The sequence below is a fragment of the Heterocephalus glaber genome, unplaced genomic scaffold, assembly GCF_053883595.1.
Source record: "Heterocephalus glaber isolate CG9 unplaced genomic scaffold, H.glaber_assembly_v1.0 deba00001461, whole genome shotgun sequence".
Taxonomy (NCBI): Eukaryota; Metazoa; Chordata; class Mammalia; order Rodentia; family Bathyergidae; genus Heterocephalus; species Heterocephalus glaber.
Window position 1 is genome coordinate 41,270,947 of NW_028258308.1, and position 24,075 is coordinate 41,295,021.

The 24,075-nt window shown below is 36.2% G+C and overlaps 1 protein-coding gene across 1 annotated transcript in view; it reads right to left on the reverse strand.

Annotated features, from left to right (window-relative positions):
- The window catches only part of LOC101719410 (A disintegrin and metallopeptidase domain 3-like), a 161,677-nt gene that overhangs the window by 111,393 nt on the left and 26,209 nt on the right, over window positions 1-24,075 (reverse strand). Inside the window, 2 exon segments of the mRNA XM_087217349.1 lie at window positions 11,275-11,452; window positions 14,647-14,723. Of these exon segments, the coding sequence (XP_087073475.1) occupies window positions 11,275-11,452; window positions 14,647-14,723 (255 nt within the window).

The following is a 24,075-nucleotide window of genomic DNA, read 5'->3' on the forward strand; positions in this document are numbered from 1 at the left end:
TCTCATTGTTGAGACAAAATACCCAACATCCAAAGTTAAAGGAGGAAAGGTTTATTTGGCTCACAGTTTGTAGAGGTTTCAGTCCATAGTTTGATAGCTCCAAGGCAGGATGGCATGGCAGAGGGGCATCTTGGAAGAGAAATAGTCCATAGAAAAGCAGGGCAGGCTGAAAGCAGCAAGCAAGTGAGCTACAAGTGACAAGTGACCAGCAACAAGAAATGACCATAGCTCTTTCTGTCCTTTATATCTTATCCAGGCTACTCACACTTAGGGGGGGTAGACTCACACTCCTAATCCTAGTATCACACTATGAATCAATCCCAGCAGCACAAACCTGGATCCAGCCACCTTCACAAAGCCCCAGCTATGACTGAATAAGGATTTGGGAGAACATCTACATACAATCCATAACAGTGTTTTCTTTTAACTTTATATTTGGGTTGCTTGCTTTCTATTTAGTTGTTTTAATTTCTCCTAGATTTTGAATACCTATCCCTTGTCAATATATGGTTTCAAATGTATTCTCCCAATCCATAGGAGTTTTTCTCCTTCACAGTTCTGATTACGTCCTTTGCTGTCTAGAAGATTTTAAATTTGATCCATTCCTGTTTGTCTGAGTTTACAAATGTTACTTGTGCTTTAGGCATAATATATAAAAAATATTCTTGAGTCCAATGTCATGGTGTTTCCTCTGATTGCTTGTTTCTAGTAGTTTTACATTTTAGGTCTTACATTTAAGATCTTTAAATTATTTTTTAATGTGGGATGAACACAGATCCAACTTCATTCTTCTGCAAATGGATATCCAGTTTTTTCCAGCACCATTTATTGGGGAGACTATAATTTTCCTTAATGCGTTCTTGGAAGCTTCCTTAAAAAACCAGTTGACCATGAATACATACTGCTATTTCTGGATACACCCTTATACCCACTTTCTAGCATGTCTACATAATCCATTCTCAGGAATGCTTTAGTTTTACTACAGTATAGAAGCATTCCCTATAGCTCAGCCTAAGGGCCAACTGAGGATTTAGCTTTTCAGGAGTGAAGTCAGCTATCTATGTGTTCTTCAGCATCCACTGTTGTGACTCCTATACTGTTTTGTTTATTGTACTTGATGCCATTTAAACATTATTTTTATTTTTGTGTGGGTTAGTTAGGGAATAGGGGTAAGTGAATGCGCCCAATTATGTTTTTAAGAATAAATTTTTTATTGTATCTTGTTTTCAGTTTTGGGATCTATGTATCAATTATGGTTATAATGAGGATGTTCACTGTGTATCTACATATTTTCTGTACTTTAATTAGAGAAAAATCAGACCTAGAATATAAGCCTTTATTTAATTAATTTATTTATATTTTCTATTCCTTTAGAAAATGTTATACTGTATTCAAGATATGTAATTCAGTTATGTATATTTGTAAAAGTATTTGTGCCAGTAAATGTGTGCTAAATTAAATCTTCAATGTTAAATCTGTCAAGCAGGATGAAAAAAAATTACTGAGTTTCCCTGTGAAAGACAGAAAAGGCACAACACAAACCTATACTCACACATCTCCATTTCTTCAGTAACATCTGGTGCCCTCTTAATGATTAAAGTGTGATTCTTCAAAAATTTGGTGCATTAATCCAATTAAGTTATTTATTAAAGAAAACAAAATATGACACAGTTTTATTAAACATATCTCTGCAAAGTTTGCACATTATGTACCAATATATGAAAATACACAGAATCTATGTAAGAAAGATAAAAGTGAGTTCCACACCAGTATTTAGCCTTGTGTTCCATTTTTATTTCACACTTGTAAATATTTCACATTTTAATAGATATGCTAACCTATATTTACTCATTAAAATAATAAATGTAACATTACTTAATAGTTAGCAAAAAATCCATTATTCATTTACTACCAGAAAAAAACTTGAAGAAACATAATGGCTAGATGTCTTTTGACAAAAAACTGTACATTTATAATGTTACATTTATAATTAGGCATATAAAAATAATTAGAGCCTACGGGACACAATGAAAGCAGTCATAAGAGGAAGTTTGTTGTTGTCAATGTGCACATTAGAAAACCAAAGTGAGCTTAAATAAATAACCTAGTGATGCATCTCAAGATACTCCAAAAAAAAAAACAGCCCAAACTCAAATCTAGTTTAAGGGGGAAAATAATAAAGATCAGAGTGGAAATTAATGAAATCGACAGTAAAAGTCAATGAATCAAAGAGCTGGTTCTTTGAAAGAATCAACAAAATAGACAAAAACTTGGCCAAACTTACCAAAAAGGAGAGAAAAGATTGACATCAATAAAAGTAAAACTGAAAAAGATAAAATTACAATGGACACTGCCACAATCCAGAAAATTATTAGTAACTGTTATAAAAAATTGTACTCCAACAAATTTGAGAATCTTGAAGAAGTGGACAGATTCCTAGGCACATAGGAAGACTGATCCAAGAAGACATAAAAATTTTGAACAATCTAATAACAGGCAATGCAATTGAGGCAGTAATAAAAACCCTGCCAACTAAGAAAAGCCCAGGACTGATTCACCACTGAATTCTACAAGTCGTTGAGGGAGGTTATAACACCAATACTCCTCAAATTCTTCAATGAAATTAAAAGGAAAGGAGTGCCTCCAATCTTATTTCCAGCATCACTGTCATTCTAAAGCCAGAAAAGGACCTAACAAAAAAGAAAATAGAAAAATCTTTAAATAACATAGATCCAAAAGTCCTTAATAAGATATTGGAAAATAGAATGCAACAAGTCTTCAAAAGGATCATATATCATGATAAAGTAGGTGTCATCCCAAGGATGCAAGGATGACTCAACATATGCAAATCAATAAATGTAATCCATCACATAAACAGAAGCAAGAACAAAAATTAATCATCTCAATAGATGCAGAAAAAGCTTTTGATGAAATTCAACATCCTTTCTTGATAAAAACACTGAAGAAAAAAGGGAAAGGGGGACCTTTCCTCAATCTAATAAAAGCCATTTATGATAAACCAATGGTCAACATCATATTAAATGGGAAAGCTTTCCCTCTAACATCAGTAACAAGACAAACATGTCCACTATCACTACTTCTGTTCAATATACAGTAGTGCTCAAAACTTTAGCCAGAGTGATCAGGCATGAGAAAAAAATAAAAGGGATAGCCCTAAGAAAGAAATCTAGTTATCATTATTTGCAGATGACATGAGCCTTTTCATAGAAGACTCAAAAATTCCACCAAAACACTCCTAGAATTAATAACCAAGGTCAGCAATGTAGGCAGATGCAAAATTAATAGCATCCTGTAAACCAATAATAAACTCACTGAGAAGGACATTAGGAAAACAATACCATTCACAGTAGGATCAAGAAAAATAAAACACAGGAATTATTCTAATCAAGGAAGTAAAAGATGTATATGATAGAAACCACAGTACTCTGAAATAGATCAACTAGTACATGGAAAATGGAACAATAACTCCTCTTCCTGGATAGGCAGAACCAGTAGTGTCAAAATGGCCATACTCCCAAAACTGATAAACAGTTTAATGCAATCCCAATCAAAACAGTGAGAGCATTCTTCATAGAACTAGAGGAAATAACACTAAAGAGTATATGGAACCAGAAGAGACCCAGAAGAGTAAATGCCATCTTGAGTAACAAGAGCAAAGCAGGAGGCATCAAAAGTCCAGATTTCAAGTTATACTACAAAGCTACAGTGGTAAAAACAGCATGGTGTTGGCATAAAAACAGACATATGGATCAGTGAAACAGAATAATGGATTCAAAACCAACCCTATATATGTTCAGCTGCCTAATCTTTGACAAAGGGGTCAAAGACATATGCTGGAGGAAAGATAGCCTCTTTAAATGGTGCTTGGAAAACTGGCTATACACATGCAGAAGGCTGAAGATAGATCCATATATTCCATCATGTACTAAACAAATTAAAATGGATCAAAGATCTAAATATTAAAACAGAAACAATCTGCTAGAAGATGAAATAGGTAAAATTCTTGAAGTCACAGGTGAATGCAGGGACTTTTTCATTAGAATCCCAACTGTACATGAAATAACATCAAGAATCAACAAATGAAATTATATAAAATTAAAAAATTTTTCACAGCAAAGTAAACAACTAATGAAGTGAAGAGGAGAGAATGAGAAAAAATGCCATATATACCTTGAAAATAGGATTAATATCTAGAAAATACAAAGAACTCAAAGTAGAACCCCCCAAATACAAGACCCAATAAATAAATGAACAACTAAAATAAATAGGGATTTTGCAGAAGAAATACAAATGGCCCATAAATGCATTAAAAAATGTTCAGTATCAATGGCTTTTAGGGAAATGCAAATTAACACAACACTGAAATTATTTTCTTACTACAGAAATTATAAAGAAACCAAATAATAATAAATGCTGGCATTTGAAAAAGGAACCCTCATACATTGTTGGTGGGAATATAAACTAGTACAACCACTTTGAAAATCTGTATGGAGATTCTTCAAAAAACTAAAACTAAAATTTTCATTTAACCCAGCTATTCCCCTATTAGGTATCTTCCCATAAGAGTGAAAGATGTCATATTGCAGTGGTATATGCATATCTATGTTTATAGCAGCAAAATTCATAATAGCCAAATCTTGGAAACAATCTACATGTCCATCAATAGATGAATGGATAAAGAAAATGTAGTATTAGCAAGAAGCCGATAGTGACCAGAACAGCACAATTGTGAGCAGGGCCCCAGCCCAACACCAAGAGCTTGGAGCCAAAGGCCTGCTTGGAAAAGAGCAGCACAGGTATACAAGCAACAGCCAGAGGCCTGCCCAGATACCATTGGTAAGTGCGTGCAGACCTTGGCCAGAAACCCACTCAGACACCAGTGACTGGGTGCACAGCCCTGAACCAAAGGTCCTCCTAGACAATAGCTACGTAGGGGGGAGGCTCCAGCCATAGGCATGCCCAGATATGATCCCAAGTGTGCACAGGCCCCAGCCAGAACCCTGCCTAAACAACAGGGCAGCACAAAGATTCAGAAGGCCACCATTCTGAACCCAGGAATTGGCACATGGGTGAGTGGCAGAGAAAAGGCCTCTCGGTGGCTTGCTGAGGATTGAAGACCACCTGGTGAACAAAAAGTTGCCTCAACAAAGGCACAGCAGGCTGCATCTGTTGAAATGAGAAGATACATAAACAAGTCTCAAAACCAGACTTTCAGATCACCTAAGGCAACCCCAAAGGGAAACGACATGGAACAATCTGATACTCAACCACCTAGACTCTGTGAACTGGCAACAAAAGAGGATCTGGAAAAAATGAAATCAGAAATAATTTCTCAGATAACAATAGAGATTGTGCCCATAGTGCAAGACATGATTAATAAATGTAGAGAGGACGCATTAAAAAAATAGAGGAGCTAAGGAACATGATGGAATCCCAATACAGGAAACAAATGGAATCCATAAAACACATGCAAACAGATTCCCAGGAGATTAAAAACTCCACTGAAAGTTTACGCAGCAGAATGAGCCAAAGTGAAGACAGACTTTCAGATATAGGGGATAAGATAGCAGTTAGTGACCAGGAAAAGAAAAATTGCTTTAAAATAGTAAGGGACCATGAGAAATCAATCCAGCAGCTGCTAGACAATGCAAAGAAGAAGACTGATCAGAGTCAATGAAGAAACAGGAAAGAGTGCAGATGACATAAAAAAAATGGTCACAGAAACGACCGAAGAAAACTTCTCAAGCAGGGAAAAACAACTTGACATAAAGTTAAGTGAGGCATATAGAACTCCAATTAGCCTTCATCAAAAAAAATCTACACATAGGCATATAATTGTTAAGATTCCAGAAACCCAACAGAAGAACAAAGTTCTACAAGCAGTTAGAGAAAAGAAACAAATCACATACAAAGGAAGCCCATCAGAATCACAGCAGACTTCTCAATGCAAACCCTCAAGGCAAAAAGAGCTTGGAGTGAAGTATTCCAAGCCCAAAAGGAAAACAGCCTCTAACCCACATTGATGTACCCTGCAAAACTATCTTGCAAAATGGATGGAGAAATAAGATACTTTCATGACAAAGAGCACCTTAGGAACTTCATGAACACTAAACCAGCACTCCAAAAATTTTAGACAGTATCCTAGGAAAAGACAATGAAGGTCACAACCTCAAGAAACCCAGCAGGATGAATCCATCAGGCACTACAAGAATTTAAATGCAAAGGGGGAGAATCCAACAAAAAGAAAAAATCATGACAAGGATAAGTCAGTACATATCAATTATAAACATGAATGTTAATGGTCTCAATTCACCAATCAAAAGAAACAGACTGGCAGAATGAGTCAAGAAGCAAGTTCAAACACATTTAATTTGAAAAGAAACTCACAGACAAAATTAAAGGGTGGACAACAATACTCCATGTGACAAGAACCTGAAAAAAAGCAGGAATAGCTATCCTCTTTGCAGATCAACTGGATTTCAAACCAACACTGATGAAGAGAGACAAAGAAGTCCACTACATTCTTGTAAAGGGAACAATCCAAGAGGAAGACATGACAATCATAAATATGTATGCATCAAACACCAGTGCACCATACTATATAAAACAAATATGGACATGAAAAATAAAATAAGCAGTAATATAATAATAGTGGCAGACCTCAATACACCAGTGTCACAAATAGATTAAATAGACAATAAATAAACAACAAAATACTAGAACTCAATGAAACTGTTGAACAAATGAACTTAACAGATGTTTCCAGAGTGTTCCACCCCAATAAATCAGAATACACATTCTTTTCAGCTGCACATGAGTTGTTCTCCAAAATAGAGCACATACTTGCTCATAAAACATGTTTAAGTAAGTGCAAAGGAATTGAAGTTGTTCCCTGTATATTATCAGACCACAGTCCGATGAAAGTGGAGATCAAGGGCAAAAGAAACCACAAGAATTTCATAAACACATGGAAATTGAACAACACATTTATGAATAACTAATGGATCACACAAGAAATTAAAGAAATTAGACACTTTTACAATTAAAAGACTATGCCAATACAACATATTGGAATCTATGGGATACAATAACAGCTCTTAGAGGGAAATTCAGAGGAGTGAATACTCATATTAGGAAAACAGAATGAGCTCAATTCAACAACCTGATGCTGAAACTCAAGCATCTAGAAAAAGAAGAGCAGGACAAACCCAAAACTCATACAGTGGAGGAAATTAAAAAGGTCAGAGCAGAAATCAATGCAATGGAGACTAAGAGAATAATCCAAAAAAAATCAACAAAGCAAAGAGTTGGTTCTTCAAAAGAATAAAAAAATTGACAAAATCTTAGCCAAACTTATCAAAAAGAGGAAAGAAAAGGCCCAAATCCATGCAATTAGAAATGAAAAGGGTGAAATTACAGCAGATCCAGCAGAGATCCAGAGGATCATCAATACCTACTTTGAGAACCTATACCCCAATAAGATGGAAAACACTGAAGAAATGGACAGATTTCTAGATATGTATGAATTACCAAAGCTGAACAAAGAATACCTAAACATTCTAAAGAACCCAATATCAATCAATGAAATTAAAAATGTAATTAAAAACTTATCAATGAAGAAAAGCTGTGGTCCTGATGGCTTCACTACTGAATTCTATAACACATTTAGAGAAGAACTATTGCCACCACTGTTTAAACTCTTCAATGAAATTGAAAGGGAAGCAATACTCCCACATTTATTCCTGGAAGTAAGCATCACCTTGATCCCAAAAGCAGAGGAAGATCCAAGCAAAAAAGAGAACTATAGGCCAATCTCACTAATGAACATAGATGCAAAAATCCTCAATAAGAAACAGAGTGCAGAAGATCATGAAGAAGATCATACACCCTGACCACGTGGGATTCATCCCCAAGATGTAGGGATGGTTCCAATACATAAATCAATAAATTTAATACAGTATATTAATAGAGCCAAGGACAAAAACCATATGATCATCTCAATAGATGCAGAAAAAGCATTCAACAAAATCCAAAACACATTCATGCTAAAACCCTTCAGAACATTGGAATAGCCAGTCTGTATCTCAACCTGAAAAAAGCCATCTATGAAAAACCAACATCCAACATCATACTAAATGGTCAAAAACTGAAATCCTTCACATTAAAATCAGGAACAAGACAAGGATGTCCACTATCACCACTCCTGTTCAATATAGTCTTGGGAACATTAGCCACAGCAATTAGACAAGAGAAAGAAATAAAAGGAGTAAAGATAGGAAACCAAGGAGTCAAATTGTCAGTATTTGCAAATGACATGATACTCTATATACAAGACCCCAAGAACTCCTCCAAATGTCTTCTAGTCTTAGTAACCAAATTCAGTGGAGTAGCTGAATACAAGGTCAATACACAAAAATCAATAGCTGGGCTGGGGATTTAGCTCAGTTGTGCCACCACCTGCCTCGCAAGTGCAAGGTCCTGATTTTGATCACCAGTACCAAAAAAAAAAAAAAAAAAAGAAAAAAAATCAATAGCTCTCCTGTACACAAACAACAGACTCACTGAAAAAGGAACTGGAGACAGAATTCCCTTCATAACAGCATCCCCATTAATGAAATACCTAGGAATCAACCTAGTGAAATAAGTCAAAGAACTCTACTCTGAAAACTATAGCACTCTGAAAACAGAGATCGAGGAGGATACCAGAAAATGGAAAGACATCCCTTGCTTGTGGGTAGGAAGAACCAACATAGTGAAAATGGCCATACTTCCAAAACTGCTATATAAATTAAATGAAATTCCAGCAGCATACCTCACAGAACTTGAGAAAACAATCCAAAAATTCATTTGGAACAATAAAGTGACCTAGAACAGCAAAAGCAATTCTAGGCATCAAAGACAAGGCAGGGGGTATCACAATCCCCAACTTGAAACTATACTACAAAGCTACTGTGATAAAAATAGTATGGTAATGGCAAAGAAGCAGATCTGAGGATCATTTGGAACAGATTAGAAGACACAGAAACAACTCTAGACAAACTTAGAGACTTTGTCTTTGACAAACGTGTGAAACACTCTCACTGGAGGAATGATAGCCTCTTTAATAAATGGTGCTGGAAAAATTTGGTTTCAACTTGCCAAAGATTAACACTAGACCTATATCTCTCACCATGCACTAAACTAAAATCAAAATGGATTAAAGATGTAAATATTAAAAAGAAACACTAAACTGGCTCGAAAAAAGGTTAGGTAGAATTCTTGGAGATATTTGTGTAGGAAAAGATTTGATGAATAAAACCTCAGTTGCTTGTGAACTAGCACAATCAACAAGTGACATCTCTTCTTATTAAAAAGCTTCTGCACAGCAAGAGAAACCACCAACAGCATGAAAAGGTAACCCACAAAGTGGGAGAAAATTTTCACCAGCTGTTCCTCAGACAAAGGTCCACTAACTAGAATATATAAAGAACTTCAAAAAATCAGACCTCCCAGATTTAAAGATCTAATCCCAAAATGGGCATGTGAAATGCAGAGACATTTCTCAGATGAAGTAGAAATAGCAAATAGACATATGAAAAAGTGTTCAACATCACTGGTCATTTGAGAGATGCAAATGAAAACAATGCTGAGATTCCACCTCACCCCAGAAAGAATGACTGCTATCATTAAATTAACCAATAACAAATGCTGGCTGGGCTGTGAGGAAAAAGAACCTCTCTCTAATGTTGATGGGAGTGTAGACTGGTCCAACCACTGTGGAAACCAGTATGGAGATACCTCAAAGAACTAGGATGAGAGGTCCTATTTGACCAGCTATTCCACTGCTGGGTATCTTCTTAAAAGAATTAAAAGACTCATACCACAGTGGTATATGTGCACTCATGTTCATAGTGGCACAGTTTGTAATAGGTAGAACTTGGAAACAGCCCAATTTCCCATCATCAACTGGAGACTGAATATATAAGATGTGTTTTTTTGATAAAATGGAGTACTACTCAGTCATAAAGAATGAGAAACTAGAAGCATTTATAGTCAAATGACTGCACATTGAGGCCATACTCTTAAGTGAAATACATAGAACACATATGTGTAAATACTGAATAGTTTCTCTAGTGTGAGACACTGAAAGTGTAAATAAGGATCAAAATATATAATAGATAATGTGAAATAGAAAAATGCAAAGGGGAAAGGGAAATGGGAGGGAAAGACAAAAGGAAAGAAGGGTATGATATTAATATGAGAAAAGGAAAAAAATGGAAACAAAGTCTTTGTAAATAGAGAGGGGTGGAGTGGTTGAAGGAAGGGTCCAGGAATGGGGAAAAATAGGAATCAAGATATATTATGTAAAGGTACAAATCTTCAATAATGAATGTCATTATGTTGTATACCGAAAATGTACTAATGTAATTAATTTTAAAAAGAAAAAGTGGCATTTACACACACAATGGAGTACTACTGGGCCATCAAGGATAGATTTGAGTCACCTGTGGGAAAATGGATGCACCTTGAGATCCTCACATTAAGTAAAATAAATTAGACACACAAGCTTAAATACCATACAGTTTCTCTAAACCAAGCATATAAATAAATTAAAGAGCAAAATGAAAGATAAACGAAAGGAAACAGGGGTATAGATCTGCAAATGGGAAGGAGACTAAGAGATGTGGGGGGGGAGGAAAAGGAGAAAGGGACATAAAAAATTAAAGATGTGCCATGTACATGTACCATATGGACACAAAGAAAGTAGTCATTATGTATTGCAAACATGTACTAATAAATAAAAATAATAATTAGGAAGAATACTCCAAAATATCACTTTCCCTAGATAATAATATATGGACAAATTTCTAGTGAATTTTCCTCCATTTTTTCTACCTGTAAATTTGCTACCAAAACACTAATTTTTCACAAAGAATATATTTTACAAAAGGAAATGCTTGTCAAGTAATAACCAGCAAATGTGAAAACTTTTGTGATATTAGCATGCATATTCAGTAAAACTGCCATAATCTTTAGGTGCATAAAAATTCTTATAATTAGAGAATTATTTTCCTGGCTATAATGATTTTTAATTTATATGATTATATAGTTCTAAATATTATATAAATAAGAATGTTTTTAAAGATACTCTACTTTATTTAATCAACACATGTTCAAAGTTTGTTTCCACAATGAGACAAATCCCAAATTTGAAATGTGAATAGATTTCTCAAAAGGAACGAAAATGAGGCTCTCACAGAAAAGGTTACTCACTTGCTGTTTCACATGAATTCTGTAGGACTGATCCACAGGTGGAGTCACAGGCGAGCTTTCTGGTAAGGAGGAGTGATCTATGTTATTATTCCTTATCTGATAAAGTATATGAACGTATGTGGGTATGTATTCCAATGGCTCCATCACATAGGTGACATTCTCAAACTGTAACAATCCTCTAAATGTTCAAATACAAGATAAATAAAAAGGTAATGGGTATATATTTTTCTAATGAGAAGTATAAATTAATGTTAAATAAAAATATGCTACATCTATTTGATAATAATCTTTGCAGTCTATTACCTAAGCACCCCATCATACTTAAATTTAATTTTTTAATGATCAAGAATATAGTTTTAATATTCTGATTGAGCAAAAATATATAAATACAGAGTAAATATATATTTTCCTAAATAATGTTTTAAAAATTTTATAGGAGGTATTTTACTGTGGAAAGCTATGGTTCTAGTGCCCTAAGGAGTATAAACTAATTTTGAAATGTTTTTATCATTTATTTTTAATCAAAAATAAATGTTTTTTATCAGGTATAAGTGTTGTTTTAAAATAGGTGTTAAATAGCCAGATGGAGATAATTACCCATACCTATTATCTCACATAATGATCTTTTTTTGGGAGAGAACATTTAAAATCTACTGTGGCCCCGATTTTCAAAAGTAAAATTAACAATAGGCACAAGTAATACAATGAATCTCTTGAACTTATTCCTCTGACACAACTGAACTTTTGTATCCTTTGACCATCATCTCTTTACTCCTCTACAAGACCTGATTACCATCATCTTACTCTTCACCACTATAAGAATAATAGTTTTAGTTTTAGAGAAATGCAAATTAAGACAGCATCATATTGTATCTTCTTTCTGTAGCTTTGAATAAAATGTTTCCCATGTTCATCCATGTTATGGCATTTGACAGGATTTCCTTCTTTTATATCTAAATGCTATTTCATATTGTTTTTGTAGCACATTTCCTTTTTTCACCCACTCACTGATAGGCACTCAGATTGACTCCATGTCTTCCTAATTGTGGACAATGCTGCAATGAATTTGGGAGTGTAGAATTCTCTTCCATACATTTTGATACATATCAGAGAGGAAGAGGAATTACTAGATCATATGGTAACTTCACGTTTAGCTTTCTCGGAGGAATATACTGTGTCCCCTAATGGCTGTACTTATTCACAGTTTCATGAACATTGTGCAAGGGTTCCCTTTTCTCCACAACCTCTTCAACACTGAAATGTTGTCTTTTTTGAAAATAGCCAGTTGAATAGGTCTTAGGTGATATCTGATTGTGTTTTTTATTTGCATACTCTGAAGATTAGGGATGTTGTGAATATTTTATATACTTGTTATCCATAAAGTTGTTTATTAAGAAAACTATTTGTTTACATACTATTGATTTGTGTGAATTCTCTACAGGGGATTTGTGTGAATTCTCTAAGGGATATAAATCCCTTATCAGAGATCCTCCTACTCTGTGAGTGTGTCCATTGCTCTGCAGAGGCTTATCAGTTTGACTTCATCTATTTGGTTACTTTTGCTTTTGTTACCTATAATTCTAGGGTCAAATAAAGAGAAATCAATGCCCAAAGCAATGTCATAAAACTTTACCTCATGTTAACTTCTAGTAATTATATGGTGTCCATTCTTACATTTAAATCTTCAATACATTTTGAGATGGTTTTTGTATTTATTGTGAGATACAAGTTTGATTTAATTTTTCTGCAAGTGGGTATGCAGTTATACCAACATTACATATGGAACAGCATGTCCTCTTATTCTGTGCTCTTGGCAACTTTGGCAAAAATCAATGGATTTCACAAGCATGCATATACTTCTGGGGTCTCTATTCTGTTCATTTAGTCTGCAAGTGGGTTTTGTGGCCAATACTGTACTGATGTGATATCTGTACCTTAGTAATACATTTACAGTCAGGTAGTGTGATACCTTCAGCTTTTGGTCTCGGCATTAATTGCTCCACATCAATTTTAGAAGTTTTTCTTTTCTATTTCTATGGATAAAGACATTGAGGTTTTGATAGGAGTTACACTGAATCTATAGATTGTTCTGTGTAATATGAAAAATTTTAAGTGTTAATTCTTCTAATTCATCAACACAGAATATCTTTCCAACAGTAGTATCTTTTTCAAGTTTTTCTTCAACATTTTATAGGTCAGGTCTTTCACTTCCTTGGTTAAATTTATTCCTAAAAATTTATTTTGTAGTAGTTAATGCAAATCAAAGTGCTTGCTTTATCTCTTTTCAGATAATTTTTGTAAGGGTATAGACATGGCACTGATTTTATATGTTGAATTTTGTTCTGCAACTTTGCCAAATTCATTTATTTAGTTCTACAATTTTTGGTAAAAATCTTAAGCATTTAACATATATAAAGTCATCTGTGAATAATGCAATTTCTTTTACAATTTGGATGTTATTTCTTTTTTTCTCTTGTTTAATTGCTACAGCTAGGATTTCTACTACTGTGTTGAATAGAAGAGGTGATAGTAGGCATCCTGCCTTATTCCTAATCTTAGAGGAAAGGATTTCTACTTTTCATGGTTTAGAATAATGTGAGCTGTGGAATTGTCATATATGGACTTTAACTATTGGGAAATATACTTCTATTTATTTTTTTTGGTACCAGGGATCGAACGTGGGTCCTTGTGATTGCAAGGTAGGCAGCGGAACCACTGAGCTAAATCCCCAGCCCCTACTTCTAATTTTTGTCACAAAAGGATGTTGAATTTTGTCAGATGTATTTGTGCTTGGAATGATCCTAAGATTTTTATCCCTCATTCTAAATCATGTTGTGTATTATATTTGTTGCTTTACTTATGTTGAGCCATCCTTGCTTCCAAGAGATAAATCCCACTCTGACCCAATGTATGATTCTTTTGATGTATTTGTGAATTACATTTGTTAATACACTATTCAGGATTTCTGCATATATGTTCATCGAGGATGTTGTCTATTATTATTTTCTTTTCTTACAGGGTGTGTTACTAGTGTTGGCATCAGGGCAGGATAGCCTTGTGAAAAACAGAAATGCATACATCTCATATCTTTTTCTTTCTATTAGAGCATTTAGGAGTAGTTGGGGCTCCTACTGTAGCTCTCTTCATATTAGTGGGGAGTTTTTGCTGCGTGAATTTTATAATTTCATGCCTAGCATAGAAGAAAGAACAGGGAAAGTGATACAATGGAGAGAAAAAAGTAAAGAAAGTGTATGAGAAGAAATGCATCTAAAGTCCATATTTCTTTGTCTTCATGCTACCTTTCAAAAGTTCCCGAAAACTAAATTGTCATTCAAGAGCTTTAAATGTGGGAGCTCTGGAACATGCAATTACCTGAGTCCAGAACAGGCACTTAGTACCACAATTGATTTTGGAACTTCTGCTGCATATCCTTCATAAAAACAATGATTCTAAAAAGAAATATAGGAAGATGTACTCATAAATGTTTCACAAATGGAGTCCTTGATTTCACCATGATTCCTAGATATTATTCATGAGATATCCCATTCTATTTTCTCTGTTGCAACACTTACCTCTTCACCCTTTTAGGTCTATTGATAGTCACGATTCCCATATTCCCTCAAGTCATTCTTGCTATAATTTTAAATCTTTGAAAAGCATCTCTTTTAACTGCATCTTTCTTTGACAGTCAGATGGCTTCAACATTGTGTTTAACTGCAAATACTATATAATTTACTACATTATTTTGGCTGCAACTGTAAAAATTTTCTCTGCAAAAGAACTTTTTTTCTGAGTTACTCCAAAGAATCTTACTTGATATTTCCTCTCCTTAATTTCTCTTTAAGATCTCACTCTAGAGATAGCTGATCATTCCTAGTTTACATTTTCTTCCCCAATGACTTTACAGTATTTCATTTTCTGGAGCTCTCCTCTTGCAGCTTGCCTGTCTTTCCCTTTAAATCTAGTGACCTCTGAAATCAATTATATTTCTTTGTTCAACCTAAACTTTGAAAATTCTAGTCTCAGGGAATTCTCTCCTATGTGTTTGTCTATAAGCATCTCCATCATTAACCATTCACTCTTTCTCAACAGGCCCAGCTCCGCTGGCCCCCTTCCCCCCAAAGGCAAAGAGGTCCACATTTACACTCAGTGGCAGTGAGCAGAGCCTAGGTGGGCCAGCCTATTGTATGCCCAACACACACTGACAGCAGTGTGTCTCATCTAAAATCATCATCAAACCCATCTCAGTACACAGGGGAGATATATACCCTGCTTCTTGCTAAGTAAGAGCAATGACTGCCACCAACTATATTGGTGTTAACAGGACCTGTAGCTAGGAGCCCTTGGCAGAGTGCTAGAAGGAAAACAAGGCCCCAGCCCTCATCCCAGGGGAGCCAGCAGTCCAGAATGGAAAGCTTTTTTCTTGACTCTGCTGGCAGATAATCATGAGATATTCTTTGAGCCAGGAAGCCAAGATATTCTCCAAAGCCCACATAGTAGCCTAAGTAAAGCACAGTCAAATCAGAGACTGAAAAGCAGCCAGTGAAAATGCTTTCCATCCCATGAATCTTTCGGTACCTACCTGTACCAAACAATACCAGAAGAACTTTGTAGGCTAATAGGCAGAAAAAAATAGCAAGAGAGAAAGAGCTACTGCAAAGCCAGAAGAATGGAGCTCAAATATTGCTAATGCTGAGAAGATAACGTGTCACTCAAAGAGCAGAGCACACTAAATTTAAATTTAAACTGGAATACTGCCTTCTAGAGGAAATATAAACAGGAACAAGTTCTTCCCGTTTATTACATAGTTATACATACATACAGTTATTACATAGAAGTTAGAAAATCATTCATACCTCGTAAGTTATGCTTATCACAGTAAGTATGAAAAATCACAAAATGCCTCTATTGAGATGAGTAGTATCTTGGATCTATGAGGAAAAGGTTTTAGGGCAGCCATCAAAAAAAGTGTATCAGTGAACAATCACACATCTCCTAAAGCAAATGAATTAATAACAATTGAAGCAAAGAAACAGAAGCTACAAAACACATAAAATTATGAGAACTTAAAAACATAATAATGCTGAACATCCAAAATGAATTTAAAAATCCTAGAAAGAAAAGAGAAAAACACAGCATTGAAAAAGTATTCAAAGAAATAATGACCAAAGAAATAATTGTGGTAAGAAGGAAGGCAGAGTAGGAAGACTCAGCTCCTTCTTGTATCAAAAACTCACTATATAATTCATGCTTTACAAACCCCTCAAAAAGCAAGCAAAAATTCTTGGTTAGATATTGGAAAATAATTGGAATATTCTCTCTTCCTGGGATATTGCAAAACCAGACTCATGAAACAAGTAGGGCCTTGTTTTAGGACCTTTAGCTGCTGGAGATGCTGCACCAAAGCCATGACATATTATCACGAAGAGATCTATAGTTCCAAACTTCTTCCAAGGGAGAGAGGGTTCCTCTGCACATCTGGCACAAACGTCCTTGAGAGAGCTGTCCACAAAGTTATCTGTCTCAGCAGTTCTGAAGCTCTCATTGTTCTGGTGCTTTCCAGCCACTGGGGGACAATGGAGGAAGCAGCTGGAGTGGAAGAGGTTGTTGATCTTTAACTCTGCCAAGCACAGAGTGAGTGGGGGGATAAAGAAAAAGCAGCTACTTACCAGAAAGAATTCATAGGGGCTCCCCAAATCTCTGAGGTGACTGGTGAGGGAATTTCCCTGATTGCTGCCAATCTGTGGAGACTGAGAGCTATGTGTATTGTCTGGCACACAGGAACCAACACAAGAGAGGTAAGTAAAATACTCAGGCAAGATGTTCCAAACAGAACACAGTAAAATCCTAGAAATCAAGCCCAGTGAAATGAGTTTATATTATTTGTGTGACAAAATGTAAAATTGTGCTAGAAAGGTCAAGGAAATAGTGCATGAACAAACTGAGACACTGAAAGAATATAAATTCAAAAGATAAAAGTAGTATGAGATAGAAGTAATGGAGCTACAGAATATAATAAATTAAGGAGAAAATTCACAAGAGGGATTCATCAGCAGATTCAATCAAACAGAATAAAAGGTCAGTGAATTTGAAGGAAGCTCTTTAAAAATAATTCAGTTAGAGGTTCAAAAAGAATTAAAATGACAAAGGTCTAAAGGATTCGTGAAACACTATTAGTAGATTAATATACATAGATTCTGAAACCAGACAGGGAAGAGATTAAAGACTAGAAAGTTTATTCATAGACACAATGGCTGAAGTTACCCTTTATGGTGAAAGAAATTGACATAAAGATTCAAGAAACTCAAAGAACATTATTTAAGATAAAAGTAAGGAAATCCACATTTAGACTCACTATAAATAAATTGTAAAGGGTTAAAAACAAGGTAGAATTTTGAGAGCATCAAAAAATGAACAAATTAATATGTACAGTGAACAATCATAGGACTACTAAAGGAATTTTCAGCAGAAACCAGACAGGCCAGAGGGAATGGGATAGGAATCATGAAAACATTAAGGTAAATTGCAGGAGAAAGGAGAAGTTAATATGGATAATATCTATTTACAACTTAATTTACTTTGATAGCTTAAAATACATTGTTACCGCTCTGTGATGTCTTATGTAAGTCATAATATAATAAATAGATAGATCAATCGTCACATAGATATGTACTTATAAGTATATATGATAAAAAAGAAAAAGAGAAAGAACTCAAAGTATAGCAATACAAGAAACCAAAAAAGAAAAATAAAAAGGAAGGAAAGAAAGCAAAGGAGCAATGTCAAACAGCAGATGTTATGGCTTGTATCTAGATGTTCCCCAGAGGCTCACGTGCTCATAGGTGGGGCTTCTGGGAGGTGACTGGATCATGGATGTATGATACTAGATTAGTTCCCTGATGAGTTTACAGCTGGGTGTGAGGTTGGGGTAGCCTGGTAGGAAGAGGTGAGTCACTGTGGGTGTGGCTTGGAAGAGATATATGTCCCTTATCTTCCCTTGAACTTTGCTCTTCTTCCTGTCATGCTATGAATTGTTTCTCCTCTGCCATGCAAATTTTTCAACCCACCCTGGTTTGGAGCCAGCTGACTACTGTCTGAAACCTCTGCAAACTATGAGCTAAAATAAATCTCTTCTTCTTTAAATTGTGAGTGTTGGGTATTTTGTTCCAGCAATGAGAAAGTAACTAAAACAAAAGAATTACAAGAACAGGGGATGGGGATGTAGCTCTTCAGCACAGCACTTGTTTAGCAAGGGCAAGACACTGGGCTCAATCTCCAGTACCACAAAAATCAAAAGAAAATTACAATACTAACTGAAAAAATCAAAATGTCTATAAAAAATTGTTTCCTATGAATAATTGCTTGAAGTGTAAATAAAATCCTGTATCCAAACCAATGAATTGTAGGGCCTAGGGATATAGATCAGGGATACAACACATGTCTAGCACTTGTTCAATCCTCAGCAATACCAGCAACAATAACAACAAAAAGAGCCAAAGAAAGAAAAACATGTATGGCATGCTCAATAGATATTTTAGAAAAGGACAGTTTTATAAAGAAAATGATTCCAAATTTAAGGGCAAATGTAGACTAAAATTTAATGAATAAAGAAAGGCACTGTGTATAAATTTTAACTAGAGATTACTATGCTCATATGAGAACATAGTGGACTGTCAGAAGGTATCCCACTAAACATAGAAGATTTTATAATTATTAAAGAATCAAGTGAAATGATATGAGCTGTATTTATGTACTTAATATAAAAGCAGCTCTATATACAATACAAAAAACTGAACAGAGAAATAGCAATACAGTAGTAATAGATGACTTAAATTACTTTCAGTGAAGGACAAAATATTCTGCCAGAAGACTAATAAGGAAATAGAGAACTTTAATAATTCCACAGACCAAATGGACCATGCCCCTTAGCCATGCCATATCTGCTTTGGCACCAGCCAACTGAATCCTTTAAGTTGTAGGTGAAGAGTACCTTGTTCCAGTGATAGGAAAGTGACTAATACAGGAAATAGGTACTAGGAGTGGTGTGGTTGTAGTGACTATACTGACCATGTGATTTAGAAGCCTTTCTAAGTGGTTTATGGGAGGAGTTTGGGAAGCTTTAGAGAACTGGGCTAGAGAACAGTCCAGAGTTGTCTGGCTCTAACACAGAAACGGGATGATGAAATGGCATGGTAGAGGAATGTTATTTACTGCATGGAAGTCAAGAAGCAGAGAGAGAAAGGAGAATCCAGGGAAGAGGATACAACTTTTCAAGTTATACCCCCAGTAACCTGGCCCTTTCAACCAGGCCTTGTCTATAAACTTGAGACTTTTGAACTATTACACTTCAGTACCGTTCAAAAAATGAAATCAGAAACTCAAAAAGATATTGGCACTCATACTAATTGTTATGGTTTCTATGCAGATGTTCCCCTGAAGCCTTCTGTGCTCATAGGTGGGACTTTTGGGAGGCAACTGGATCATGGGGCCATGATATTCATCAGTGGATTAGTCTATGGATGAGTTTATAGCTAAATGTGATTTGAGAGGTTATAGAGAAAGGGTAATGGGAATTGCCAGAGACGCTTGCAGTGGTCCTGAGCTCCTGCAAGCCAGTACAATGTCCATGAGATAGGAAAGTGGGAATTAAAGGAAACATAGAGACTTGAGAGAAACTGAGTCTTGGGCTAATCTAAGCTGCTCTGGGCAGCAAAGACAAAGGACTCCCAGGACAGCCAGTGCTTATTCATTACAAGTGTGGGAAGGGGGGAAACTTGGCAGGCCTTGGGACACCTGCTGATAACAAGTATCAAGCAGGTAGGACTGTAGAATGAGGGCACATGCATATCTTTGCTGAAGAGAACAAATGGTTAATTCAGAAAGGGAGAATTTAGCTGGGAGTCAGGTGATCTTGACTGGGAGTGAACTCAGCCAAGCGCTGCTACTTCCAATGCAACAGCCAAATTATGGAGGGGCAAGGAGCTTGTGCCACTATATCTTGCTAATACTGGGCAGAAGTGTCTGCTACAGTAAGTGAAGCTTGGTTGGAGGAGGTGGATCACTGGGAACATGGCCTAGAAGGGTCTATCTCCCTCCCTTCTCCCTTGATCTATCTTTGTGCTTCCTGCCTGCCACATCATGAGCTGATTCTCCTCTGCCAGGACCCTTTGCCATGCCACCCAGCTCTTGGCACCAGCTGACTATGGGCTGAAACTTCTACCAACTGTGAGCCTAAATAACTTTGACTTTTGAGTGTTTGGTATTTTGTCTAAGGACTGGTAAAGTAACTAAGATAGATTTTCATGCTGAGATTGGGGTGGTTTCTGTGATGCTACCTGATCATGTGGTTCAGAAACCTTTGGAACTGGTTTGTAAGAGGAGTTTAGAAAGGTTTGAAGATGCCAGCTAGAAAAGCAATCCTAGAATGTTGTAAGTCGAGTTTGATGGAAGATTCTGACTGGAGCTCAGACCAGCATATTGAGAGTAACACCAGCTAGTAATGACCAGGCTCAAGAGGTTTCGGGAAGAAGGACTCCACTGGAAGTTGGACTGCAGGCCATGTATGTTATGCTCTGGCAGAAAATTTTCTGCATTTTCCTCATATCCAGAGACATTGCAGGAGCCTGAAATTAAGGGTGGTGTACTGAGTAATCTGGCAGAGAAAATTTCAAGCAGCCAGACATTGACACAGCCAGACAGACTATGGCTTGGGTGGTGTTGGAGGCTTTTAGGTAGCTCTACATTTAAAACCAACAGCAAACAGCCTGGTTGAACAATTTAAAACTTTTTCAGTTTGGCCATCAAGGAAGCTCCAGTAAAGTTGGGGCCTTGAAAGGGGGAACAGTGGAAAGCTTGGATGCTAAAAAGATTAATATTAAAAAGTATCCAAGTGCTTTGGAACATAACAATAAATGGTTGGAGGGCACAGGCAAAGCTTCACCCTTCACACACTCAAAATTGCACAAGTGAAAGACTTTGCATTGAGAAGGCAGCCTCAGAATATCATGCTTCAGAATGGCAGCCACCTGGGGAATTTGTTCCTCAGGATTCAGTCCACCATGGTCAGCCATTCAGGCACTGAGAGGCCTCTGCAACAACCTGAAAGATGCAAAAGGGTTTCAGCTACTGCTCCAGCTGACAGCAGACCACAACATCATCCACATGGTGTTGGTTTTAGGTGCATGCGGAAGGCAACAGTGTCAGGTCAGGGAGGCTCCATCCAGATTTCAGAATGCCTGAGAGGTCAGGCAGTGTGCTCCTGAGAGGGCAGTGAGTAAAGATGTGAGAATGAAGCCAGAAGTGCAAAGGAAATGCCAGGAACAACATTCCTTGAGGAAAGCCCCAAGCAGTGAGCAAAGCCAGCCCAAGAATTGTAATTACTAGCAGTCCCACAGGAGTGGGGACACTCAAGCCCTTTGATGCTCACTTCTCATCACCACAAATTGCCTGGGTGCTGGACATGGAACAACAGAATTTAATGTTTGCCCTGCTGGGTTTCTGTCTTGCTTTAGTTCCATTCTTTTCCATTCCCCTATTTCTCCCTTTCAGAATGGGAATATTTACCATGTGATTATGTACATTGGAAGTTTTTAACTTTCTTTTCATTTTTATAAGGGCTTAGAGCTAAGAGTTTGCCTTTAAATCTCAGAGAAGACTTTGGCCTTGGACTTTTCAGCAGTGCTCCTGAAACTGTTGGAACTTTGACAACTCTTAGAGATGGACTAAACACATTGTATCAAGGTATGGTTTATATCTAGGTGTCCCCCAAAGCCTCATGTATTCATAGGTAGGGCTTTGGGGAGGCAATTGGATCATGGGGTCATGATACTCATCAGTGGATTACTCTACTGATGAGTTTATAGATAAAAATAATTTGAGAGGTGAAACATGGTTGGAGGAGGTGGTTCACTGCAGACATGGCCTGGAAAGGTCTATCTCCCTTCCTCCTCCCTTAACTACTCTCTGCTTCCTGCTGCCATGCCATGAGCTGACTCTCCTTTGCCAAGCACATTTGCCATGCTGCCCTGCCTTGGAGCCAGCTGACTATGGACTTAAGCTTCTACAAACCTTGAGCCAAATAAACATTTCCTCCTTTAACTTGTGAGGTCAGGTATTGTATTTCATCAATGAGAAAGTAACTAAGACAATAATTGTAGTACTACTACAACAGGCTCTTATCTTATATATTTTCTGTTGTTATACCTCAATACCTGAATCTGGATATATTATGCAAGGTTTGTTTATAAAGCTTATAGTTTTGGTGGATGAAAATCCAAGGTAAGGCTAGCCCTCTAGTTCATTCTGTGGTGATGCACATTGCTATGAGGTAAGCATGTGTAGAGGAGATTACAGAGTGAGATGGAAAAACAGATGAATTCAGGGGCCAGGCTTGCTCTTTTTATCATGACTTGCTCTCATGAAAACTAACTAATCCCTTTCAAGACTAGTACCCTCAATGTTCAAACCACATTCCCCTGGGCTCCATCTCTTAAAGCTTTCACCACCTCTCAGCACCAATGCACTGGGTAACCAACTTACAGTATGTGTAACTTTTGAGTGTACACCCAAACCATATGCAAACCAGAGCAGGTAAGATATGAAAACAAACTAAAGATCTATTGACAAAAAGTGGATACAGAATATATGGTACACTTAAATAATTCAATGTCCTCTGCCTTAGAAAAATAAGAAATTTATTAACGTGAAAACATGGATTAACATTTAGGACATCATTCAGATTGAAACAAACTATTCAAATAAAGGTAAAATATCATAAACCATTTATATGAGGCATTGAAATATTTAGATTCACAGACTATAACAGCATAACAGTTGTTATACCCAAAGCGATCCTACACATCACAACATTTTAAAGTTACGTTCACTGTGCACATTCCTTCTGATACTGTACCTGCCCACCTGCCTGGCTAACTCTAGAATAAGGCATAAAGTATTCCTGACTGTCATAGCCTTTGGCCCCATGACATTAGGAAAGTAAATGTGCTCCAAAGACTCCCGACTTGGGCTGGGACTGAACATTCTTTGTAAGTTTCTTGAACAATTACAGCCCCCAAAGAAACATTGATGGTCTCAAAAGTCCAGAAGATATTTTGCAATTCCAAAGTAACTTCTAAATAAAATGCTGAAAATCTTCATAATTACCCTACTTCCCTACACACCTGGAATAACTTTTATATGAAAAAGTATCCAAATTTGGGCTCACTGCAGATGCCTTTGTAGTGCTGCCTGCTTTCTTGTTTGAAGTAGTAACTCTCTCTATATTTTCTTTAAAATAAATTCTATATACTTCTACAAGGCTGCCTATGTGTCTTGAATGGATTCTTTCTTAAAAGGCACAAAAAACTGAGGATCGATGAAGTGGGGGGCTGGTTCCTTGTTGCATCAGGACCCAGCTCCCTGGTGACAAAATTGATAAACTTAAAATTCTTATAATCTTTAAATAAACTGAATTCGTAATTCATAAAAATTCCCACAAACAAAAAATTAAAAAGACCTGTTAGAAAAACTTTATCAAATATATTAATAATTAACATTTATATTATCCTACATTGTCCAAAAAAATATTGCAACTTTATGACTTTATTATTATTTTATGACTCCAGCATCACTATAATACACAAATTAGACAAAGTTGGTGTTAAGAAAAATGACCAAAATTATTGGTCAATATCTTTCATGCACACTGACAAAAATTATTGCAAGAAACTATCAATATGAAGGATATATACTAGTATATATGCAAAGAACTATACACCAGCAAACAAACTGCAATACTGTTTC